General features: G+C 37.2%; 2 protein-coding genes and 2 long non-coding RNA genes across 5 annotated transcripts; 2 read left to right on the top strand and 2 right to left on the bottom strand.

The window, feature by feature from the left end:
- Positions 1-8,774: 8,774 nt before the first annotated feature.
- On the top strand, positions 8,775-16,133 carry LOC147508429 (uncharacterized). Of its 2 annotated transcripts, XR_015218059.1 has the most exons (7): positions 8,775-10,639; positions 13,412-13,451; positions 13,720-13,815; positions 13,930-13,992; positions 14,587-14,905; positions 15,000-15,131; positions 15,702-16,133. It is a non-coding gene; the product is annotated as an uncharacterized LOC147508429 (long non-coding RNA). The 2 variants fall into 2 exon arrangements; XR_015218058.1 differs by having other exon boundaries at positions 8,775-13,451.
- Positions 16,134-16,749: 616 nt separating this feature from the next.
- Positions 16,750-17,910, bottom strand: LOC147508428 (uncharacterized). Its single transcript, XR_015218057.1, has 2 exons — positions 17,730-17,910; positions 16,750-17,006 (listed from the first exon to the last, which is right to left on the bottom strand). It is a non-coding gene; the product is annotated as an uncharacterized LOC147508428 (long non-coding RNA).
- Positions 17,911-18,607: 697 nt separating this feature from the next.
- On the bottom strand, positions 18,608-20,005 carry LOC147508427 (DnaJ/Hsp40 cysteine-rich domain superfamily protein). The gene is made up of 3 exons (XM_086600956.1): positions 19,641-20,005; positions 19,234-19,383; positions 18,608-19,035 (listed from the first exon to the last, which is right to left on the bottom strand). The coding sequence occupies exons 1-3, from the start codon at positions 19,848-19,850 to the stop codon at positions 18,958-18,960; spliced, it is 438 nt and encodes a 145-aa protein (XP_086457082.1). The 5' UTR covers positions 19,851-20,005; the 3' UTR covers positions 18,608-18,957.
- An 840-nt stretch (positions 20,006-20,845) lies between these two features.
- On the top strand, positions 20,846-22,011 carry LOC147508426 (VQ motif-containing protein 33-like). Its single transcript, XM_086600955.1, has one exon. The coding sequence runs from the start codon at positions 21,282-21,284 to the stop codon at positions 21,819-21,821; it is 540 nt and encodes a 179-aa protein (XP_086457081.1). The 5' UTR covers positions 20,846-21,281; the 3' UTR covers positions 21,822-22,011.
- Positions 22,012-22,767: the final 756 nt, after the last annotated feature.

The following is a 22,767-nucleotide window of genomic DNA, read 5'->3' as shown; positions in this document are numbered from 1 at the left end:
ATCCTCAAGATTCAGCCTTTGTTGGATAGATAGGAGTACGTTCAATGTTCAGCATTATCCTGCTGCATAAAAAACATTGACAGATAAGCAAAACCCATTGTCTCCTGAAGAGTAATTCTACACTGACACAGAAACTTGACACAGTCAACCAACACACTGAGGTGGACGCTGACGTCAAGTCCATCTAAGCAAAAGTCAACTCAGTCAAGTCAACTGGATCCTTTTTTATTTGTTTTATTTTTTTATTTATTAAACTCTCGTCTCTTATCTCTTCTTTTTCAAACTCAAAAAAAAAAAAAAAAAACGCACCAAATAACACCTAAGTTATTATTGATCGTAATATATCCATGTTTTAATTATTTGTAATTGTTTACTTCTTTCTTTTAGGAATGGAGCTAGAAATTTCTGAATTTGACGATATAAGTATAGAAATGCATGAGAATGAGGGTATCAATGATAAAGAATTGGAAGATACAATTGATGTTGATGTGGGTATGGAGAATGAATTTGCTCAAGAAGAAAAAGTGGGAGATCCAGAAAAAGTGGGAGATCCGAAGGATTGTTTGAATATTATACTAAATACGATACTAAGAATAGGTTTCCAATAAAGAAAAGGTCTTCGTCAAAGGGAGATGATGGGGTGGTTCGATGGGTGCTTTTTACATGTTCTCGATCAGGCAAGACAGAGAGCACTTCAAGAAATGTTTTCAAATTGCATCCAACTACCAAAACCCAATGTAATGCGAAGCTTAGAGCTGCTTTAGATTCTGATGGAAAGTGGTGACATCCGTAGTACTTGATCATAATCATGGTTTGAATCTAGGAAAGTCACGATATTTCATAAGAAATCGTAAATTGAACCGACGTGTCAAAAGGAAACTTGAAATAAATGATCAAGCGTGTATTCAGCCAAACAAAAATTATTCTTCTTTGGCGGTGGAAGCGGTGGACTTGATAAATTGCCGTATTTGGGTAAAGATTGTCGTAATAAAAAAATTACAGCTTCATAAGAAGTACGAGTCAATTAAGTTTGCGATGCAACAAGCTGTTTATAATTCCTTAACAACCACCGAATTTGAAGGAAGATGGAACAAGTTTATTGAGAAGTATTATCTTAAGGAAAATAGATGGTTAGATGGTTTGTATAAGGAGAGTCATCGTTGGGTTCACGCATTTGTAAAAGATATTTTTTGGGCAGGAATGTCAAGTACTCAAAGAAGTGAGAGCATGAATGCATTTTTTGACGGGTATGTCAATTCGAAGACTACATTGAAACAATTTGTTGAGCAATATGAGAATGCATTACGGAGCAAGGCTGATAAAGAAAACCAAAAAGATTTTAATTCCTTCAACTCCCGAGCCCCATGTATTACTCACTATAAAATTGAGAAACAATTTCAGGATGCTTATACGACTGCAAAATTCAAGAAGTTTTAGAAGGAGTTAACGGGGAAGCTCTACTGTGATGTGTCTTCGGTTAAAAAGGAATGTGGCATTGAGGTGTATGAAATTTCCGAAGATGTTATGGTTGGAGAGGTAAATCTACAACTTACTTTTACAGTTTGCTTCAACCCAAATAACAGTGACATCAAGTGCAATTGTCGCTTGTTTGAGTTTAGAGGAATCTTATGTAAACACATTATTGTTGTATTGATTCAAAAAAAGATTCAAAATATATCTGAAAAGTACATTCTTCGTCGATGGAGGAAATATGTAAAGAGATGTCATACAAAGGTTAAAATCAATTACTTTGATTGGATGCAAAACCCTGAGAATAAACGTTTTGATAGGATGTGTAATGCCTTCTATGAAACAGCAGACTTGGCAACTGACAATGAAGATAAGACAAATATTGTTATGAAGTGGATTAAGGGCTTGAATAATGAACTAATTAAAGAAAGGTCAAGGAGCATGTGTGAGTAGTCAGCTTACTACATGTGGAAGCTTAAGTGATCAACCTACTGCATGTGAAACTAGTGGTAATGTTCATACTACAACTAAGGATAATGGCCTTATTCGTAGTCCTCAATCAGTTCGTGGTGCAAGCTGTCCACCTTTCAAGCGGAAGACAAGCAAGCTGGAACAAGCTGTTAAAAAGTTGCAAGAAAAGAAGAAGAAAGAGGGGAAGCAAGAACAAGTCGTTAAAATGAACCAAGGAAATAAGAAGAAATGGATGAGCACAATTGAAAATACAATGAATGATTTAAATTTGGAGAAGGTTAGCAAACAACCGTATTGAAACGTGTTTTTTTTTAATATTTGATTTTACTTTTTTTTTTAGTTATTTGCTCATTTGTATGAATTTTACTTTAAATGTACGACCCAATTGGTGGATCAGAAGTTATGGAGTCTGGCGAGACACAAGAAATCATTGCATTAAAGGTTTATATTTATCATAGTTTATTGTTGTTTATTATTATTATTTTTTTTTAGAAGTTGTTTCGATGAATTGGATTTATATTCTTGGTACGTAGGATACAATTGGTGGAGCAGAACTTATGGAGTTTGGTGGAAGCATTTAGTAGGCATGAATGAAGAATGAGAGTTAGTCTAGCAAACTGTTTCTTTTACTCTTAGTTGTTTGTATATTACGGAATGGCAACATAAAAATACCATATTTTTATGTCCCCTACTTATGGTTTCTTCCTATTGCAGGTTTTGACTCAAATTTTGCGTTATTGGGCGATCATTTGATTCATATGTTTGAGAGCTATTTTGCGGGTTGAAGGCGTACATGTGACATGATGCTTTTGTTGGGTTTGTGATAGGTCTTTTAGGGGAGTTTTGTATCACAAAGTCAAGTGTGTTGTGATCACATTCTTTTTTTGTAACATGTCAGAATATTGTATTGGCTAGAGTGGGTCTTAATATTTTATTGTATGTTGGTTAAACATTGGAAACAAAGTGTAACAAGTACTCCATGTGAGGATATTGATATAAATGAATGTTTCATTGATTTTTTTTAGTTGTATCATTGATTTGTTTTAGCATAATTTTTATGTCTGAGATCCTTTCTCTGCCTCCTAAGATCCTTTCAGGTCTAACTTTCTTTAGTGAAGCCTTTCCCAATTTAGTAGGATCCTTAAGAAGGTTTTTGGACTCTGTCTTATATTTAGAAACACTTCCAGCTTATAATGAAGCCTGCAGCCCTTCATTCATTCTATCATTCCTGTCTTTATTAACTTTTTGCTTCAACTATAGGATCTTTCCCCTTTTTTTCCTTGTCAAGTGCTAAGGAAATAGAGACAAGCCCAGATGCAATATTTTCTTTGTACCCAAGCCTGAGGCAATATTTTCTCCAACCTTAAAATCCATTCGATCTCTACTTCTCGCTCGAGTACAAACTCACGTAAACGTAATAAATTTGGCTACTAAGATTTTAATTATAATGCACTTAACCAACTCTAGTAGTAGACTTAAAAAGTATATCGACATTTCATTGAATATGATTTTGGTGGATTCGAACCACCGTCTCTTGAGATGTCGTTGAGATACACTTAGACTCTCACGTGCTTTACCATTTAAGCTAAAAATCCACTTCACTTCAGTATACAAAAAGAACATCTACACAAACCCAAACCCAAGGATCATTTACTGAAAAAGAAAACAAACTTCATAGTCTTTAATGTAGAAATCAATCAGACATTCAAAGGTACGAACAGTGGGAATAAACCCCGCTATCTTACTTGCCGAGTACCGCTAGCATTAGCCTAAATAAGATAATAGTGTATAGATATTGATTGCTCACATGACTGAGAAGGATTCCTCATGTCCCAGAGTCTGCATATGCTGTCCTAGTTACCAGAAGCTAGGATCCTGCCAACCGAGTGGCAAGCCGAGGCGAAGGAATAGTCCAAATGTCCTCTTAGACTCTCAACCACCTGCAACGATTTTCTAAGATATAACCAAGTTACCACCATTGGTGCTATAGAGTGTTTGAAGAGGTAGATCTCCGGATTGGGGAGGAACAAAGACTCTCAACACTTCATCCTGACACAAGTTCTTGAAGCACCAAATGTGAGGGAGTAAAGGGAGCCTGGTTTCACTGATATGGTTTGGGAAATTGATGCCTCAATCCCAAGCCTGAAAAGATACATGCAAAATGAGGAACAATGAGAGACAACTACGATATCACTCAAAACAATTGAAAGTGAAGCAACTGAAAGAACACCTAAATGCATAAATCAAACAGGAAGAGAAGGATTTGTCATCAGTATCACTATTCACTACTAACAAAAGTAAAATACAAACTTAAAAACATATTAGGATACCAAAATGCACCAAAGAGAAGAAACATAAAACACCCAAGTCCTTGAAACAACAAAATGGCATAGAAAATTTAGATTCATAAACATTCACTACTAACAACTATGAACACTACTCAAATCAAGTATCAATCTAAATATTTATTCTAGCTAGAAAGTTGAAATAAAACAATGTACTGAGGTGAAAGTGAATGTTACCATCTCATGGAAGTTTAGCAGCAAAAGCAGGACTATTGAAGAGTGAGGAACAAACTAGCAAAAGAGTTAATAGCACCTCCATTTCAACACAAGCTAAGCTAGTAGAAAGAACTCAAAATAAAAGAGTTTCAGATGAAATGTGTGTATGGAATGAGCAAATATTTATATTGGAAAAAAAATTGTAAGAAAGAGCTTATTAGCTTTTTTAGGAGAAGAAGATTTAAGAGATGCAAGCTTGAAGTAGAGCTGAGCGAATATTTATGTTTGAGGTTGAACCTTGAAGTAATTTTAAAAAAAGGTGTTGGAACAAGTTGAAGTTATTGATGAAGTGGTGGTTAGAAATCTTAAACCCCTGGTCGTGATTGACAAAACCCTTCCTACCGAAACCATTTTAGTACGTTTTTCACAAGTTGCATTCCAATATTCATAGTTTAGGTCATTTGTAAAGGGACGAGAGAGACGAGGGTTTAATAAATCAAAATATAAAATAAAAGACAAATAAAAAAATAAATAAATAAATAAATTTAAAAAAAAAAAAAAAAAAAAAAAAAAAAAAAAGGTCCTTTTGACTTTGTTTACGTGGACATGACACATCAGCCATCCACCTCAGTGTGTTGGTTGACTATGTCAAGTTTCTGTGTCAGCGTAGAATTACTCTTGTCTAAATGAAGGAAAGTATGTAGAAATAAATGGTTTGAGTTTGAACTTAACATCGGGAATCAATAGTATTTGTATCAGCCTAATTCATGACCATGAAGATGACATGTCTCTTGGACTAAGGTAGCATAGTGAAGTAGGAGACGGGAGCACTGTAGCAAGGCCGCGATACCTAAAACGACAAGTGCACAAGTAGCAATCGTGGGAAGAAAATAGAGATCATGGGACAGGAGAGCGGTTAGAGGATATATAAGGAGAAGAGGTTAGGAGGGGAGAGGAGGTGGAAGAGAAAAGAGAAAAGAGAAAGGAGAACTATGGCATAGCTTGATCCTCCGAGAAGGCAGTGGCGGAGCCAGGGGGCCCAGGGTACGCCCTGGCTCACCCTCAACTTTCAGCAAACAAAATTTTTTTTTTTTTACTGTTTAAGTGTTTGCTAGAAACTAAAAAGCGGTAACCAAAAAGGGACTCGACGGTATAAAAGACTTTGTCCATCGTACTTCACTTTCTCATTGAGTCAGGACAAATTTAAGAAATTAAGAATACCATCAGACATCCATCACAGCATCACTCAACAGTATTTGCCTAATTGCCTTGAACTAAAAACCCAAACCCATAACCCACAAAAAGACAAAATTAAAAAACAAGCACAACACACACACCAAAACAAAAAACCCCAATACCCCAAGACAAATAACCACCGAAACAAAAACCCCGAGACCGTACTCGACTTTGACTCTTTGCCTCTTTATTCTAAAGTCTTCTAGGTAAGCCTAATATTATTAAATTTGTTGTCTTATTTTTTTATCTTTTCATGTTGATTCCTAAACCATGTTTTTTAATTTTTTTTGTATTCTTTTTGTAAATTCATTAAACCACATATTTTTATTTAATTTTATTTTGTGAATATCATAATAACATTGGTGGTTTATTTTAATTAGTGCAATTTCAATTCAGTTGATTAATGGTTTATTTTAATTATTTAAACATATATGTTAAAGTATTTGATCAAAGGAAAGTCGTTGCCCACTCAACCTACTCAGCCAGCTAATAACACAAATAATGTTGTTAGTGTTGAAGTATGATCCTCCTCAAAGCGAAGTCACCAAGAAACTGATGATGGTGGTGTTGAACAACCCACGTCAAAGAGGGTTCAACGTGAAGAACTTGACTTGTCTAGTCTTCAGGGAGACCCTGCACTGAGGAAAAAGATTTCAGATTATCATCCTAATGATAAAGACTCGGTGAGAAGAGCATATTTGCTTAGGGGTCCTTGCCAGCCTAATCATGCTTTTCCTCCAAGAACAAGAGGTAAGAGAATCCGACACTTTCAGAAAGAGTGGTATGAGGAGTTTAGTTGGTTGGAATATAGTATTCACGAGGATGCCATGTTTTGTCTATATTGTTATCTCTTTAAACCTAATAAGGGGGCACAAGGAGGTGGGGATGTTTTTTCTCACAGGGGGTTTACTAATTGGGAAAGGAAAACCAAATTAAGAGAGCACATTGAAGGACCAAATAGTGCTCATAATATTGCTTACAGGGCAGCACAGGCTTTGTTAAATCAAGAGCAACATATCGAGACATTTCTTTACAGACAATCTGACCAAGTTCGAAGGGATTATCGAATACACCTAACTATAATAACTGATTGCATTAGATTTCTTTTGAGACAAGGTTTAGCTTTCCGTGGCCATGATGAATCAGATGAGTCGATCAATAAAGGTAATTTTCTTGAACTTATATGGTTTCTGAAAGATCATAACGAAGTCATTAAGAAAGTTCTTGATAATGTTTCTAAAAATTGGAAATTGACCTCACCTGATATCCAAAAAGATATTGTGAATTAATTTTCTTTGTGGAAACTACAAATGCTATTCTAAAAAATTATGGAAATTCATTATTTGCTATTTTAGTTGATGAAGCACGTGATATATCAATTAAGGAGCAGATGGCAGTTGTTTTGCGTTATGTCGACAAGAAAAGTTACGTGATTGAGAGATTTTTTGGAGTTGTGCATGTTAAGGAAACTAGTGCAGTAAAATTTAAAAAGGCAATCGATGAGTTGTTCTCCAAGCATGGGTTGAGCATATCTAGACTGCTGGACAAGGGTATGATGGGGCCAGCAATATGCAAGGTGATTTGAATGGCCTAAAAGCACTTGTAATGAAGGAGAATGAGTTTGCATTTTATGTTCATTGTTTTGCTCATCAGCTTCAGTTAGCCCTTGTATCAGTTGCAAAGAACCATGAGTCAGTCGCTAACCTTTTTAGTATTCTCTCTAATGTGGTAAATAATGTTGGAGCTTCATGTAAGCGACGGGATATGTTGCGCGATGCAATGAAGGCTAGAGTTGTTGCAACGTTACAAAGCGGAGAAATTTCAAGTAGCAAATGGTTGAATCAAGAGACTAGTCTTAAACGATCTGGTGACACTTGATGGGGCTCACACTATTATACACTTCTTGGCATGATAACCACTTATGGTTTAGTAGTTGATGTGCTTGATAATGTAGCGGAAAATGGTTCAAGCTTGGAACAAAGAGGTGAGGCTTACGGATTATTGGATTCAGTGCAGTCTTTTGAATTTATCTTCAATTTGCATTTGTTCAAAGCAATACTAGGAATTAGCAATGATTTGTCAAAGGCTTTGCAGCGTGAAGACCAAGATATTGTCAATGTCATGGCTCTTGTTAAAATAACAAAGGTACGCTTACAGGCGATGGGAGATTGATGGATGGGATAGTCTCTTGACTGAAGTTTCTTCACTATGTGTCAAGCATGATGTGGTTGTTCCAAATATGGAAGAGAGGTATATGGCTCGAGGGAGGTCTCGACGAAAAGCAGAAGGAAACACCAATTTACATTACTATCGTGTTGGATTATTCTATCACTGTATTGATTTACAACTTTAAGAGTTAAACGACCGGTTTAATGAAGCAAACACATAATTACTTCTTTGTATGACATGTCTTGATCCTAGTGAATCGTTTGTTTCTTTCGATAAGCAAAAGTTGATCCGTTTTGCTTGACTTTATCCCGATGATTTTTCAGAGATAGATTAGATGGAATTAGCAGATCAACTTGAGAATTATATTATTGATGTGTGTTCCGATACTAAGTTTGGTGCAGTAAATGGAATTAGTGGCCTAGCCAAAAAAATGGTTGAGACGAAGAAAGACATTGTGTACCCACTTGTTTATTTGTTGATTAAGTTGGCGCTGATTTTACTGGTTGCACGCCAATCGCGGGAGAGGGCATTTTCTGCTATGAATATAATAAAGAATCGTCTGCGCAATCGGATGGCGGATGAATGGTTGAATGATTGTTTAATAACATACATTGAAAAAGAAGTTTTTGATAGCATTGATACCGAGTTGATCTTACAACGCTTTCAGAAGATGAAGAAAGATGACGAAAAAGAAGGCCGCCGAGGACAACTATAAACAAGTACTTGTTTAGATTTAATTATTTCTAATATTATTTAGACTTGATATTATTATTATTTTTTTGTATGTTTGGTTTTTGTCTGGCTGGCTCACCCTCACTTACTTTCCTGGCTCCGCCACTGCGAGAAGGGTTTGGGGGTACGTAGACAACCCAAATGGGTTCAGCTGATTAAGCCAAATTGCGATTATTTCTGATATTTGAGAGGAAACTGAGGAGTGGAGACTTGTAAGATTAGTGTGTATAAAATGGGATCATACAATGGCGCCGTCTGTGGGGAATTGAACAAAAAGCATGTAGGGTGTTTACATTTTGAGGAGGAGATGGGCATATACAATTGCAGGGCTGGGTCGAGATTACTGAAGATGATGATTTGTGTGCTGTTGGATGGGTTGCAATCGCTTGGGTCTGTTTTGAGGTTGGTTCTTCGGTCGGTTCGGGTTTTTGGGCGACAAAGGAGATAGAGACAGTGCTTTCCCATCAACCAGCGTATCAATGGTGAGGAGAACCGAGTGGTTTGAGGATACATATGTGGGGATGTTGATTTCATTAAAGTTATAGGGTTTTCGGTGGTGGTTAAAACCGAGTGATTGGTAGGATGTGGTGGCTAATTCGGTGGTGACTGATTGGGTGGTGGCGGAAGCTGTTGAGGAAAGAGAAAGAGACTGCTATCCAGTGCTCTCGGATGCTGAGTAACCTATTTTTAGGCAGTTGGGCTTGGTTTAGTTGTAGGGCCGATTCTTAAGTCGTTGTGGGCTGGGCCCTTATGATGGATTGTGAAATCTCTGTTGAGGAAAAAGAGGGGCGAGAGAAAGTTCAAAAGAGCGCCGCCACCTTCTTCTCCGCCTGCGAGTGTTCTAAAGCTAGTACCAAAGGTTGAGTTGCAATTGGGTCGGGGTGGAATCGGTTTTGGTTTGGATTTTGAATGAGGGATGGATGTGTTGTTGGGTGTTAAAGGTCAGGAGGTTGGGGTTGATGAATATTGGTGTTGGATTGGGTGGAATAGAGATGTCGGCCTGGCTGTAAATCGAGGTGAAGTAGATTGGGTGTTTCACGAGTCGATGCTACTTGGGCTTTGCTGCCTTCTAGTTCAGATAGGTACATCACAGAAGTGGAAAATTAATGGTAGTTATTTAAATCTCCTGAATAGGGAACCATCAATGATGAGGGCACGGTCCAAAACTTTCAACACCATCAGCTTTGTTCAACAAAGAAGGCATTGTCACCCGCGTCTGCCAGATGCATTTCTCAACTAGCTATGCTAGTCATTCAAACTTCTCATATTGACGACCATTACCAGCATCGTAATAGACTTCCAAAACAGGATGAATATGGACAAGATGATGATCCCAGTTCAATCCAACATAATCCACCAAATGATTGTGTGCTTGTGCAACAAATTCGAATGGGGAAGCTTGAGCCTATGAAGGAGGTCGAAGATGATATCATGATCCTCTTGGGTGCATTGTTGGCAATACCAAATCAGCATACTTATTTCCTTTTTGATGTTGTAATTACAAAACCCAATTTTTAGCATCTTTGAATTTCATTCGATCCTGTTGGCATTCTGTGGGTACCTGGTTCCATTTAATTTCACGACACTGGTTGGGGCATATACAGGTGATCAGTTGTCCACTCATTGTCGTGGTATTTTATCGGTTTCTTTTGGGACTGGTGTAGTGGGTTTGATGTTTAAGGGAGGTGTGGTTAAATTGGTGGTGGTGGATTTGTTTGTGGGAGACATTGGGTTTGTGGAAAGATTTGTTGGTGATGGTGAAATTGATTAGTGGCAATATGAGATTGCGGTGGTAAATGGCATTGTTGGTTTTGTGTAGAAATAACTTGATGTTGATGAATTGATGCTGGAAAGTTGTGTTGTTATTCAATGTTACGTATATTGAAGTCGTAGCTCTGTTCTTGTAGCTCGGTACTAGACTTTTTACATAAACCACGGCAGTGGTTCCTCAAGTGGTTACTTACGGAGGTTGAGACTGAGATCAACGACTTAGAGCGTTCGAATATGGATGGTAAGATGATTACAGAAAAGGGTGGTCGGAGAGACATACACTGCAGGAGGTAACTCTTTTCTTTTATCGTCGTGTACATAATAAACAAACGAGTAGTAACTCGGCTGTCAACCAGAGTTACACTGGGGGCAAGCAAGCCTTGTCCCCGTCTTTGGCAGAGATATATGTGGGGATAGATTGGGATTGTCCCTTATCCCGTGAACCTATTCGATCTAGGAGGCCGCGGACCATGAATGAGAAACGTGGTTGTACACCTCAGGTTTCAGGTGTTACAGAGAAAGAGAAAGATCTGCAGTACCGCAGAACAGAGTGGAGATTGAGCTGGTATTAAGAGATGGATCCATCTCACCTTCTAAGCCAGAGTACGGGGGGGATGAGCCCTTCGTGGACCGCAGTGCCATAATTAAGTTTGGGGAAAAATGAGCTGCCTCTAAGCCAGAGAACGGGGAGGATGAGCTCTTCGTGGACCACAGTGTCCGAATCAAGCTTGGGGCAAAGTGAGCTGCCTCTAAGCCAGATAACTGGGGGGGGATGACCCCTTCGTGGACCGCAGTGTCCGAATCAAGCTTGGAGCAAAATGAGCTGCCTCTAAGCCAGAGAACGGGGGGATGAGCCTTTCATGGAGCGCAGTGTCCGAATCAAGCTTGGGGCAAAATGAGCTATCTCTAAGCCAGAGAGAACGGAGGGGTGAGCCTTTCGTGGACTGCAGTGTCCGAATAAGGCTTGGGGCAAAATGAGCTGTCTCTAAGCTAGAGAGCGGGGGGAGATGAAGCCCTTTGCGAACATGATGTAGAGTTTCACAGAGCGTCGAGGAGAAGGGGATGAGACCTTTCACGGATATGACGTCGAGTTCTAGGAGTAAGTGCGAAGGGGATGAGACCCTTCGCGGATACAATGTTAAGTTCTACGAAAGAGAAACGAAAGGGTGAGACACTTCGCGAACATGGTAGTGAGTTCTTTGAAAGAGAGTTGATGGCAGGGGTGAGACACATCACGGACATAGTAGTGAGCTCTGTGAAGGAGAGCTGATGGCTGGGTTGAGACACATCGCGGATATGGTAGTGAGTTCAGTGAAGGAGAGCAGGGGCAAGTAATGGTGATACGAGAGCAAACCGAGTCACTGTTAATGACACCGTCTAGTTCAAGGCCGTGGAAAAACAAACTGGGGGCAAGTTATCTGAATATATTTCTTGCTATTTGAGTGGAGCAGGTGGGAGGAGCCATCCGTGGGCCCTCTTGTCCAAAACAAGCGTGGGTTGGACACCCCCTTAAACTGTCACATGGGTTAGACACTCCCTTAAACTTGTATGGGCGAAAAATTTCAAGGGATAAGCTGAGAAAATATCAATATGAGCCAGAATGATATAAATGGAGACATATTCAAACTATTAGATATTTCAAGATGGCACACCTCCATTAAAAAACTACTTTCAAAAGTTTTTACATCACAGAGCTAGTGTCAGAGGAGTACACAAAATTATGAGATCAAGTTATGATGCTGCGAAGGTTTGGAATTCAAGTACGTATACAGGGGACGTCAAGGTCTTCTTGGGTTCACCGTCTTCGTCGACGGACCCGAGAGGGGGCATCTGTATCAGCCTAATTCATGACCATGAAGATGATATGTCTCCTAGACTGAGGCAGCATAGTGAAGTAGGAGACGGGAGCACTGTAGCAAGGCCACGATACCTAAAACGACAGGTGGACAAGTAGCAATCGTGGGAAGAAAATAGAGATCATGGGATAGGAGAGCGGTTAGAGGATATATAAGGAGAAGAGGTTAGGAGGGGAGAGGAGGTGAAAGAGAAAAGAGAAAGGAGAACTATGGCACAGCTTGATCCTCCGAGAAGGGTTCGGGGGTACGTAGGCAACCCAAATGGGTTCAGCTGATTAAGTCAAATTGCGATTATTTCTCGTCTTTGAGAGGAAACCGAGGAGTGGAGAGTTGTAAGATTAGTGTGTATAAAATGGGATCATACATTATTCTCGAAATTGTCATGGCACTCCAAAGTCCAAACAGAGTCCATATCTACTTAACAAAATAGGGCTGCTTTTATATCCAATGGCTGGGATTCGATATGAGGGGTATAAATTGAGGGTCGGGACGAGTGCCACGATGGCAGCTAAGAGGTTGGATTAGAAATTAATCGAGGTGAGCAGGAGCGAAGGATCTTGGCAGAAGGGGGGGGGGGGGGTTATGGACAAAACCAACTTGGTTGGTTTTTATCTATCCTCACCTTCTCTCTCATTTTTTCTTCGCCCCAATACCCTTTCTCCTTCACCCATCTCTCTCTCTCCCCCGCATCACCCAACTCTCTCTCCCCCCAGCTCTGCTCACTCCCCACTGCCACGCACTATACTAGTTATAGTCTTAATTGTTAAAAAAAACCTTCGTTTCTCCAAACTCGGGAATTGATTACTTCGTGAAACCCCTTTGGCTTCCTTTCGTTCTCAACAGAGAATAAATACCACACATTAATTCTCATCAGCAAAGAAATTTGTGGAAATCTCATTTCTGATCTTTTTATCTTGCTTCGCGGTCGGTCAAATTGTCTGTTAAGTTTCTTCTTCTTCCTCCTCAAATTGTCTTTTCAATTGTAAGCTTTTATTTCCATATTCATATTCAATGAAGAATTCTTTTGTAAGCACTATAAGAAATTTCTTTTGTAAGCTTCTTCCAATTCCAGTAAGACTTAAAAGGATTATTCTTTTCTAAGCACATAAGACTTATCCACATGAAATAAAACTCAATAACGTCATTATTCTTCTGATTATGTAAACCTGATTTGACGGCTTTTCATTTCGACTAATTATGTTGCAGGATTTCACCATGAAAGAAAAGACAATTGCCACTGTAACAGGTGAGCTCACTTTGATTGTTCATCTTTGTTGTCATGGGCATTGCTTGGGTTGTTTGGTTATGTGTAATCCTTTTTAAATAAATGAATGAAAGGATTCCAAAGGATGAGTAATTAATTGTTTGACATTAATAATTCCGTTGTTGTTGGGATATTGATCTCTTAAGGTTGGCTTTATAAGTTACACATTTTTCCCTACATATTCACCACATGCGGATATGCTTGCTACACATATATTTATTAATATCGTTATTTCCTTGCAATTTTGAAGGTCCTTTTGAAATGAGCATCTTCACTTTCTTAGAACAAATATTAAAGGTGTGATAGGTCATGAAGAGTTAACTCATCCATTATATGGACAAAAAAGGTAACCTTCTAGATTATACTTATGTTGATACTTACAGTTTGTTATGCTTTGTACATTTTATTTATATGTTGCTGAATTATGTATGCGTGCATCCATTGCTTCTAACTGTATCAGTAAAGGAGGGACGACAAGAAAAACACACTATTCTTTATTTGATTAATTGAAGCATTATGTGAGGTATGTTCTCACTTTTTTTTTAGTTCTCCACATTATATAAGATTGGTAGGAACTTATTCATGATCTATGTTAAAAAGCAACATTGTGATCAATCGTCTCCAGGAAGCATGCAATCTGTTTTTAATTTAATCTGTAATATGTTGCCTACAATTAGTTTGTTTGCATAACCGATGTTTAACCAATTGCTATTAGCTATGTATGTACACTAGATTTGCTTACAGGTTCACGTATTTGCACATACATATATGTTCAGAGGCGTATAATTCCCCCTTGGTTACGCAATGGTCTTCTAGAAATACATGTGGATAAGCTGACAATATGTTATGAACATATTCCATGGTATTCTTCATGATTTGGGACGTGGCTTGGACCAAACTCATCTATGCATCTGCCTCCTAGAAGTGTCCCAACTTGATGAAATCCTTAAAAATATTTGGAGGAGATAACTAAATTTAATTCTCATATTTCTTAGGGAAAAAATAATGCTAGCAACTCGAAACGTGAATATCCAGTGCGGATTAAAGTGTAAGACGACACATTATGTCATTTTCCTTGAGCATTCACTTTTTGTTTATGGTGGTGATGCTCCTACAGGCGATGCTTTCTCAGCGTAGACTTTTTTAGGTGTTTCAAGTGAAGATAGTCTTGAAAAGTGGACAGGTTTGATAAATTAAAGAAAACGTTATTGGGAAAAAGTACTTGATCAGATTGGGGCTATCCTTAGACAGCAAGAGGAAGAACTGTCAAAGATTCAATCTGATATTTGTAAAGATATATATAATTAGTAGATGTTACACAACAATAAACTTTGCCCATGGTCACTACTACTGTTTTTGATATGAAAATTGGCAAAGTAGACGATACGGGAATGCTTAAGTCCCAAGTTGAAAATCGTGATAATCATGATTTAAAGGTGAGCTTCTTCAGTACTTCAATCTATATGACAAAAATTTATGAAACTATTTCATGCCAGTTTGTTCTGAATCCTCTCCTCTTATGTTCTGCAGTTTAGTAAGGATGATGCTTGGTTCATGCAATTTTCTGACTCAATTGTGGATGGGAACTTAAATTGTATTCTCATGTTGGATATGATTACAAGGAAATTTTGTACCCTGTTGTGAATGAAGTCATACATTCGGGTATGCATTGATCCACATACTCTTTAATACGCTATATTTGTCATTGTATTTTTTTTCTTTTTTTTTATATAATATTTGCATATACTTTCCCAAGTTCCTCCCCTTGGAATGTTAGGAAGTGAGGGTGTAAGGAAGTAGAAAGGTATTAGTATATGTAACTATGTCTGAAAGACATCCTAATTTGACGAACTCTGAGACGATTTGATCTGACCTGCATAGGTTGAAACAACAAATGTGCAAATAATTTTGGGATGTTCATCGTGGTCAAATACTAGGCAAGACATGTGTATATGCTTTAACTATTCATAGTCTAGGTGTTCAGTTCTTTTACAATTATTAAATTTGAAACAAAATAAGGGCATTACTACTTTTTATGATTAAGGATCATGGTAGCATCATAGATAATAAAGAAAACAATGTAACTATTTCAAGTGTGCCTGCTTAGAATAAGTTTATGAAAAATATTCGAGTCTTATTGGTTCTTGACTATTACCTGATTTTTCTTTGTTATCGTATATTTACAAGTTGTTCCTTATGTACAAGAAAATAACAATCAATTCCAAAATCCAGGTACAAATGACACTTACTATTCTGAAGGACTGTATGGCTTAATTAGGTGTTGAAAGACCTCATTGGACTTCTTAATATACAATTCAAACTAACAACTAGAAAATATATTGGGTATGTATATCAAAAAGTGTTTCCATCTCACTTTCAATATAATTATTCGCCCATGATGTTTACAGTTCTGCTATGGGAATTTCTCACCACAGTTTTCTCTTTTCTTTAATGAGCTAATGGACACCATGATTGATTGGTTGCTGGTGCCGAAATAAAAACAAGTTTACACAATATTAGTGTTTCGTGACTGTAAACGAAGAGAAGTGATTTGTTGGGGGGTTTTCCTGTTGATATTGGTTCAACAATTTTGTGATATCACTAATTTTGAAACTTAGTTTCTAAGAGTAAGGAATCAAGCTTTAATGGATGTTATATATCTAACATGGCTATACATGATAAGTAACTTGACCATTAATTTCATGTGTTCAATGCGTCGGTATGCTTTTGTTGAGATATTCATTTGGTTGAGAACTCCTCTCCATTATTAGTTACCATTGAAAGTTATGACTTGCTGAGTCTTTAGGAATACATGAATTCATGATGAATTTAGGAATATCGTCCATTTGCAATTTCGCAACACAATACAATGTCAAGATATTTATTACAATACTACATTAACATCAAAATAAAAGTAAAAGCCTGAAAAAATAAAATAAAAGTCATGCATAAAAAATAAACATCTATAAGTTCACACCTAAAAAAAAGTCAGGATTGAAGAAAAGCCTCGAAAAAAATTGATACATAACTCGATTCGAAAATTTATGGATAATTTAGATTAAGTTGTACTACATCGACTTCAACTACTCAATGATCAATTGCAAACAACTTTGTTTCAAGAATAATTTTGTAATTGTTATGTTATCCAATTAGTTATGTTTTTCTTAGTTTCAAGAAAACTACCCTTCATCACTAAATAGTTGTTATTTTTTAACACCCATTTTTTTCGAGTTGCCTACTTCTCAAATTTCCTTTACCATTACAATAAATGCACGTGTAATTTTAAGTCACACCATCATCAATGAGGTCCTTTTATGAAATTCATGCTGAAGGCACGGGTATTAACTAGTGCATTTACATATTGCAAAAAAAGATGGCTGCTGAGGTTTTGTGGCATCCCTTCTTTTATATTTTAGTTACATTCACATACCATTGTTATTACTTTGACTGGTTGGGGGAGAGACAGAGGGGGGGTAGTTCTCCCAACCACTTGACCCGTAAGCCAGCTCCCTTGCAGTCAGAGCAGCACTCTGAGCCCTACAATAAGAATGAGCATCAGAGAATTGATTTGTGACAGGAATTCTCTTAAATGGATTATCCGTTTACGGACATTTATATAGTGTTTTGACGCAGTTTATTTAGTGCCTAGGCCTATGCTGTCTAAGGATTTGCATAGGACCTCCAATATAAACAAAAGAAAAAGGCCCGTGAAGCTCTTAAAAATCCACTATAGTGTTAGAAACTCGGACAAAAGCCCAATTTTTCAGATTTTGTATTGGGCCTTTGAAACAAAGGGCCACGCTAGTTTTGAACAACTTTAAGCTATCTGGCTATCTAAGACACCATGATAATCCATTTAAAAGAAGGCCTGTGATTTGTGTGATAGTTGTGTTCCCTAATAAGACGCAATGTACGAATTGAACAATAACAAGGAGCTCATACGACAAAGGCTGAATATCAACACGCCGTGCTAGTTTTCAACTTTTTATAACTTTAAGATTGAGCAACTTATACGTACTCAACTTTCATTAAAAAAAGAAGGAGATGCATGCAAATTACTAAATTACAAATTACTAAATTAGTTTCCATGGACGTTAGTTACGCCTTGTAATTTTGTAAACCTCATAGCTTGTCGATAAAACTAGCTACATTGCAATTTCCATCCAAACAGGGGTTAACAGTAGATAACTCACAAGAACTCAAGAAGCACACGCGAACACATACACACAAACACATAGGAGAGAGGGAGAAAGAGAGTACCCTCCATACCCTCCATCATTCCATCAATGAATCCCAGTCAAACTATGCAACAACGGCAATGGCAGAGCGGGCAAGAAAGACACTGGGAACTCTCAGTCTAAGAATAGGTGGCTGTTGGGATTTCAAATTCAGTGAAATCCTGTTTCTTGGCCAGTGTGGCTTCAATATTCTGCTTTTTCTCCTGCTTACAAAGAGGGAAGGGAGTGGATAAGAAAAGGCTATTTTGTGAGATTACCATTTTCTTATAGCACTCTATTTTTCTACTTATCCCTAGAGAGCTATCAACTTTTGAGTACTACAGTACTAGCCAAGTTCTGGTTATCATTTACCAAAGTTCTAGATCAACATTAAAGCAATCACTCTACCAACTTAAGCAGCGGCAGGAACTCGAGGGTGTAATTTCTGTACTGTCAGCTGCCACTCTGCATTTTCAAGGGTCCTGTGGGCAAATAACTTTTATCTTTCAAGGGCTCATATTCAGCATTTTGTTCATTTATTGTATCTGCTGTAGTGTTGTGTTTTTGTGGGACACCTTCATCCGACCTTTTACCCTATAAAGTTATAAGAGTCTGGAAACCATTTCCTGAAAATTCCCTCTTTATAATGCTGATCTACCTAAGTTGATGTAAAACAGTCGGAATGTTTCGAGTCCTCTAACTGACTAATTATTTTGTTACTTCAATATAAGAAATACCTAAACTAGAATGTCATAATGGTGTTCACCTCACCAAAATGACAAGTAGGCATCTGTATTGACGAATTGCTTGTACCCAACACCACAAAATATGTGGGATTCAATCTCACAGTTTTCTGATGCATTCAGGAAAAGAAAAGTGCATGCCACAGAAGAGATAACACATTTGAAGGGAGACGGTACGGAACCAACAGAAAAAATACTTTGTGGTAGAGAAAACCCACTGTCTGCAAGGTGTAGTATGCATAAAATAATGGAAATAACAGTATTTGACGCACTCAGACTGAAATTGCTTTTACTTCTTCTGTTCGCTACAAAATTATACAAGAGTGTAACAGATTTGATGATTGGAAAAGTAATGCAACATATACTGTAGTTTGATCTTTTTGAATTGGGAATATATAGCATTCTTGAAATTATCATAGCACTCCAAACGGGGTCCATATGCAATTTCTGAACGCGACCAAAGAACCCGTCAAGGTTTGTGTGGAATCATTTCTAGATTACTTCAGCTACATTCACGTACCAGTGTTGTTACTTCGACAGGGGGGGTTCTCCCAACCACTTGGCGCGGAAGCCAGTTCCCTTACAGTCCGAGCAGCACTTTGAGCCCTAGAATAAGGATGAACAACAGAGAATTGTTTTGTGATACTTGTGTTTCCAAACATAGTGCAATATAACAAAAAGCTATTTTTCCTAAATGTTTGTGGCAGAATGCACACTAATTTTGCATTCAATCCATGCATTGTCCTTTTAGGATAAAACCATAATCAATAGAGGCCTAGGGAGGTTGTAATGTGTTTATTTTACCTCTCCAGCACATATAAGGCATCTTGTATTTCTGGAAGGGACCTGACAGAGCATATCATCTCCGAGAATGAAGAATCCTGTACCTCCACACCAGTTGCACTCAACATGTCCATTAGAGTTACACGATGAACAAGGAATTGGCATTGGTTGCTGCACGCATCAAGAGGTATTAAGAACGGAAGATAGCCAGCACCTCATGAAAGTAGTAAAATAAAAATATTTTGTCAATAAAAACACATTAAATTATTTAAAAACAAACTCAGCATCTTGTACGATGGTGCCAACTCTTGGGTCAATTCACCAAAAAATTAAATCAATTGAAATACAAACTTCCATCCAAATAAAACCCTAAAAAGGACCAAACTAGAATATATATATATAAAAAGGGGAGTGTGTTAAAATTGGACCTGAGAGATTAACCAAGTTTGTTCCATACGCTTAATGAAATTTGAAGAGTTCTCTTGAGAATCCACCACCGAAGCTTTCACTCTACAATCCCGACCACCACCACCAGATCGTTTCCCGCCATTAATAATACCGATTCGAACTCTTGTTGATGGAATTTTCACGAAAGTTATAGACGAGTGACAATTGCAGCATCTCAACATTTCGGTCATTCTTTTAATTTTTTCGTTTTAGAAACGAAAGACGGCCTAATTTATATTGAGAGAGAATTTTGGTTTTGAGTTGGTTCCTTTTTGTGCAACTAAATTCATGGAAATACGAGGTTTTGACTTCTTAGAAGGGCGGAGTTTGTGTACAAACTGACTAGAATCTTCAAATTTCAAACATGACATTCTACAACTTTGCTCTCACTTCACATAGGCGAGATAGAGTAAAATTGTAAATAAATATTAAAGGTGAATAAATGTAAATCTAGGTAAGAAAAACATAACTGGACCAATGATTTATTTTACTGTAATTAAATTTTATTGTTACAAAAAAATTAAAAACTACAAGAAAATAAATAATTGCGATTAAGACAAAAGCATTTTTTTTTACTATTTGCTCTGCATTACCAACTCCTAAAATACATCACCATCCTCGTTTACTATTTTATGTTTTACAAATTTTGGTTACACTAAAACTAAATAAATAAGTCACAATTGTTTTACTTGGGTTCACACCTTTTTCTCAAATACAATGCCCTTTTCAATAATTTCTAAATCATTCCAATCAACAAAATAACGATCTAATAGAGGTTTAACTAGAGACTTTATTAGGCAAAAGAAGAATATATGGAAAGGTTGTTTTTCTCTTTACAGTATCTGATATTTATAGGCAAATGCAAATGATTGTTCAAAACATATGTAAAATCTTAAAAGACGTGGAACACATTTGTTTGATGATATAACTATATAAGCTTTTGTCGGATGCTAGAATGTTGTTGTGTTTCAATAAGATTGAATAGTAGTTTCAAAAGCATTTTGCTAAAGCATATTTCCTGTTTATTGTGAGAACTAGGTCTTTTATTTCGAAGTTCCCATGGATATTCATATTCATATTGTCGATAGATTTGGAAACTGAAAAGTTTATATATCAGTGTCCAAGGCAAACTTGGGGAAAAGGCTATAAAAGCAATTGATATATAAAAAAAAAAATTGGCACCAAATCATCCTGAATTCCGATATATATTACTAATATTCTTTAATTTCAACATTTTTGGCCAAATTATTCCCATTTACACTTTGAATTCCAAACAGAAGCCTGGAACCATGGTATTAGTTCACGCACATACAGTTTCTCACTCTCAAGTCTCGAGTCACGTAAACTAAACCTCCCTAGAAACACTTTCCACACATGAAAACACACAAATTTACATCATAACACACAATTTTGCACACAAGCACAAGCTTCTTTATTCTCTCTTGTTCTCTCTTTCTATATAAACAATTCCTCTTATCTCTTTCTTTGTCTCTCGTGAGAACTTCCAACCTCAATTATTCAACTTTGAATCCATTCCTCCTCCATTCACACTATCACCACAGCAACTTACACCCCCTAAAATCGTGACACTTTTTTTTTTTAAAAAAAAACCTTTCTCATAAATGGATCAGCAACAACACTCAAACGTGCACTCATCAATGGGATCTTCTTCGCCAACGACATTTGTTCAAGCCGACACACACACATTCAGAGAACTAGTTCAAAAACTCACCGGTGCAGACGACAACACGCAAGAAAAACTACCCATCACACTTCCCTCAAGATACACTTCAAGATCTTCTTCGAACACAAACGACTTAGTAGTTGGACCTCGTAAATCTCCATTCAAGCTTCAAGAAAGAAGGCAGAACATGAGAAAGCTAGAAATTAAACTCGGCCTCACTTCGATACGAAACTCTCCATATTCACCTAGAAAAATGCAACAGATTCCTAGTCCAGTGACTCCACTCATATCCGATTCCGTGTTTACGGGTTCGGGTAGCTTGTCACCGGCTTCTGGGGTGGAAGAAGAAAAAGCGATAGCGGAGAAAGGATTTTATTTGCACCCGTCTCCGTTAAGTACACCCAGAGGCTCAGAGCCGCCGGAGCTATTGACTTTGTTTCCTTTAGAGTCTCCAAAGCAGCAACCTAGGGATCTGTAAGAAGAGCGCATTTCGAGGGAGTGTTTCATTGTACGTCCGAGGATTTGTCACTTTTTCTAATTCACCAGTTTTGGACGGCTTCCATCTTCTTTTAAGATCATGGCTCATTTGAGCTTTCTTGTTAATTGTAGTCATATTATTGGGTACTTTGCATTCCAAATGAATCAAATTCTTCTTCAGTTTGATCAAACTATTTAACTCCATCGTACAGTACTGTATTTTTGTTTTTTAACTTGTTTAGATGGAGAAATGATTACGGAGATGCCTAAGATTGTATTGCATTGCAATTTTTTAATTCGAAATGGTTTTGTATTCATTATTTTTGTAATAGCCAAATTTTTAAACAAGAAGTCTACTATACTATATATGATAACAAATTTTGGATGGAAGAAATTTCTAATTTGATATCAATATTGGGGCTAAAACGAATATGTTAATGGCGATATTAGGATTTAGTCTAAAAAGACTGCATTAAGATATTACGAGTCTTTGATAAATATTAGTCAATTGAGTTAAGGAGATGTCATGCACTTAATGAAATGATTCTGAGGTATGTTTCATATGAATTGTATATGCACACAGCCCACATAACAAATCAAATCGAGCTTAATACGAACAATTCACCGCCCAATTGATTTTTATGCTTAATAGTAAACCATGAAATATTACATAGGAAAAAATATGAAGAAATCATTAGCATTGTGAAACATGTAGAGACAATGAAGCAGCTGGATGTCTTAGTGAATTTCTCCTCTAACTCCGTCACAGTTGAGACAAAGGCATGCATGATGCATCAAGCCATCAAGTCATTTTCCCCTCTCTTTTAATAAAGAGGTACAAAAATAACTGATACTGACCTCATAATGCAGCAGGAAAATATGTGACAACAAGGGCAGTTGCGTTATTTTGCTGGTATCACCCAAAGTCAATTAATTATCCAGAATTT

Source organism: Coptis chinensis, chromosome 3 (genome assembly GCF_015680905.1).
Source record: "Coptis chinensis isolate HL-2020 chromosome 3, ASM1568090v1, whole genome shotgun sequence".
Lineage (NCBI taxonomy): Eukaryota > Viridiplantae > Streptophyta > Magnoliopsida > Ranunculales > Ranunculaceae > Coptis > Coptis chinensis.
Note: the sequence above shows the minus strand (reverse complement) of the source record. Positions and strands in the feature narration are given on the sequence as shown.

Coding starts and splice junctions, on each gene's coding strand:
- LOC147508426 (XM_086600955.1), top strand. CDS start 21,282: ATGGATCAGCAACAACACTCAAACGTGCACTCATCAATGGGATCTTCT.
- LOC147508427 (XM_086600956.1), bottom strand. CDS start 19,850: ATGACCGAAATGTTGAGATGCTGCAATTGTCACTCGTCTATAACTTTC. Junction 19,384..19,640: donor AAACTTGGTTAATCTCTCAG/GTCCAATTTTAA, acceptor TGATGCGTGCAG/CAACCAATGCCAATTCCTTG. Junction 19,036..19,233: donor GCCTTATATGTGCTGGAGAG/GTAAAATAAACA, acceptor TCCTTATTCTAG/GGCTCAAAGTGCTGCTCGGA.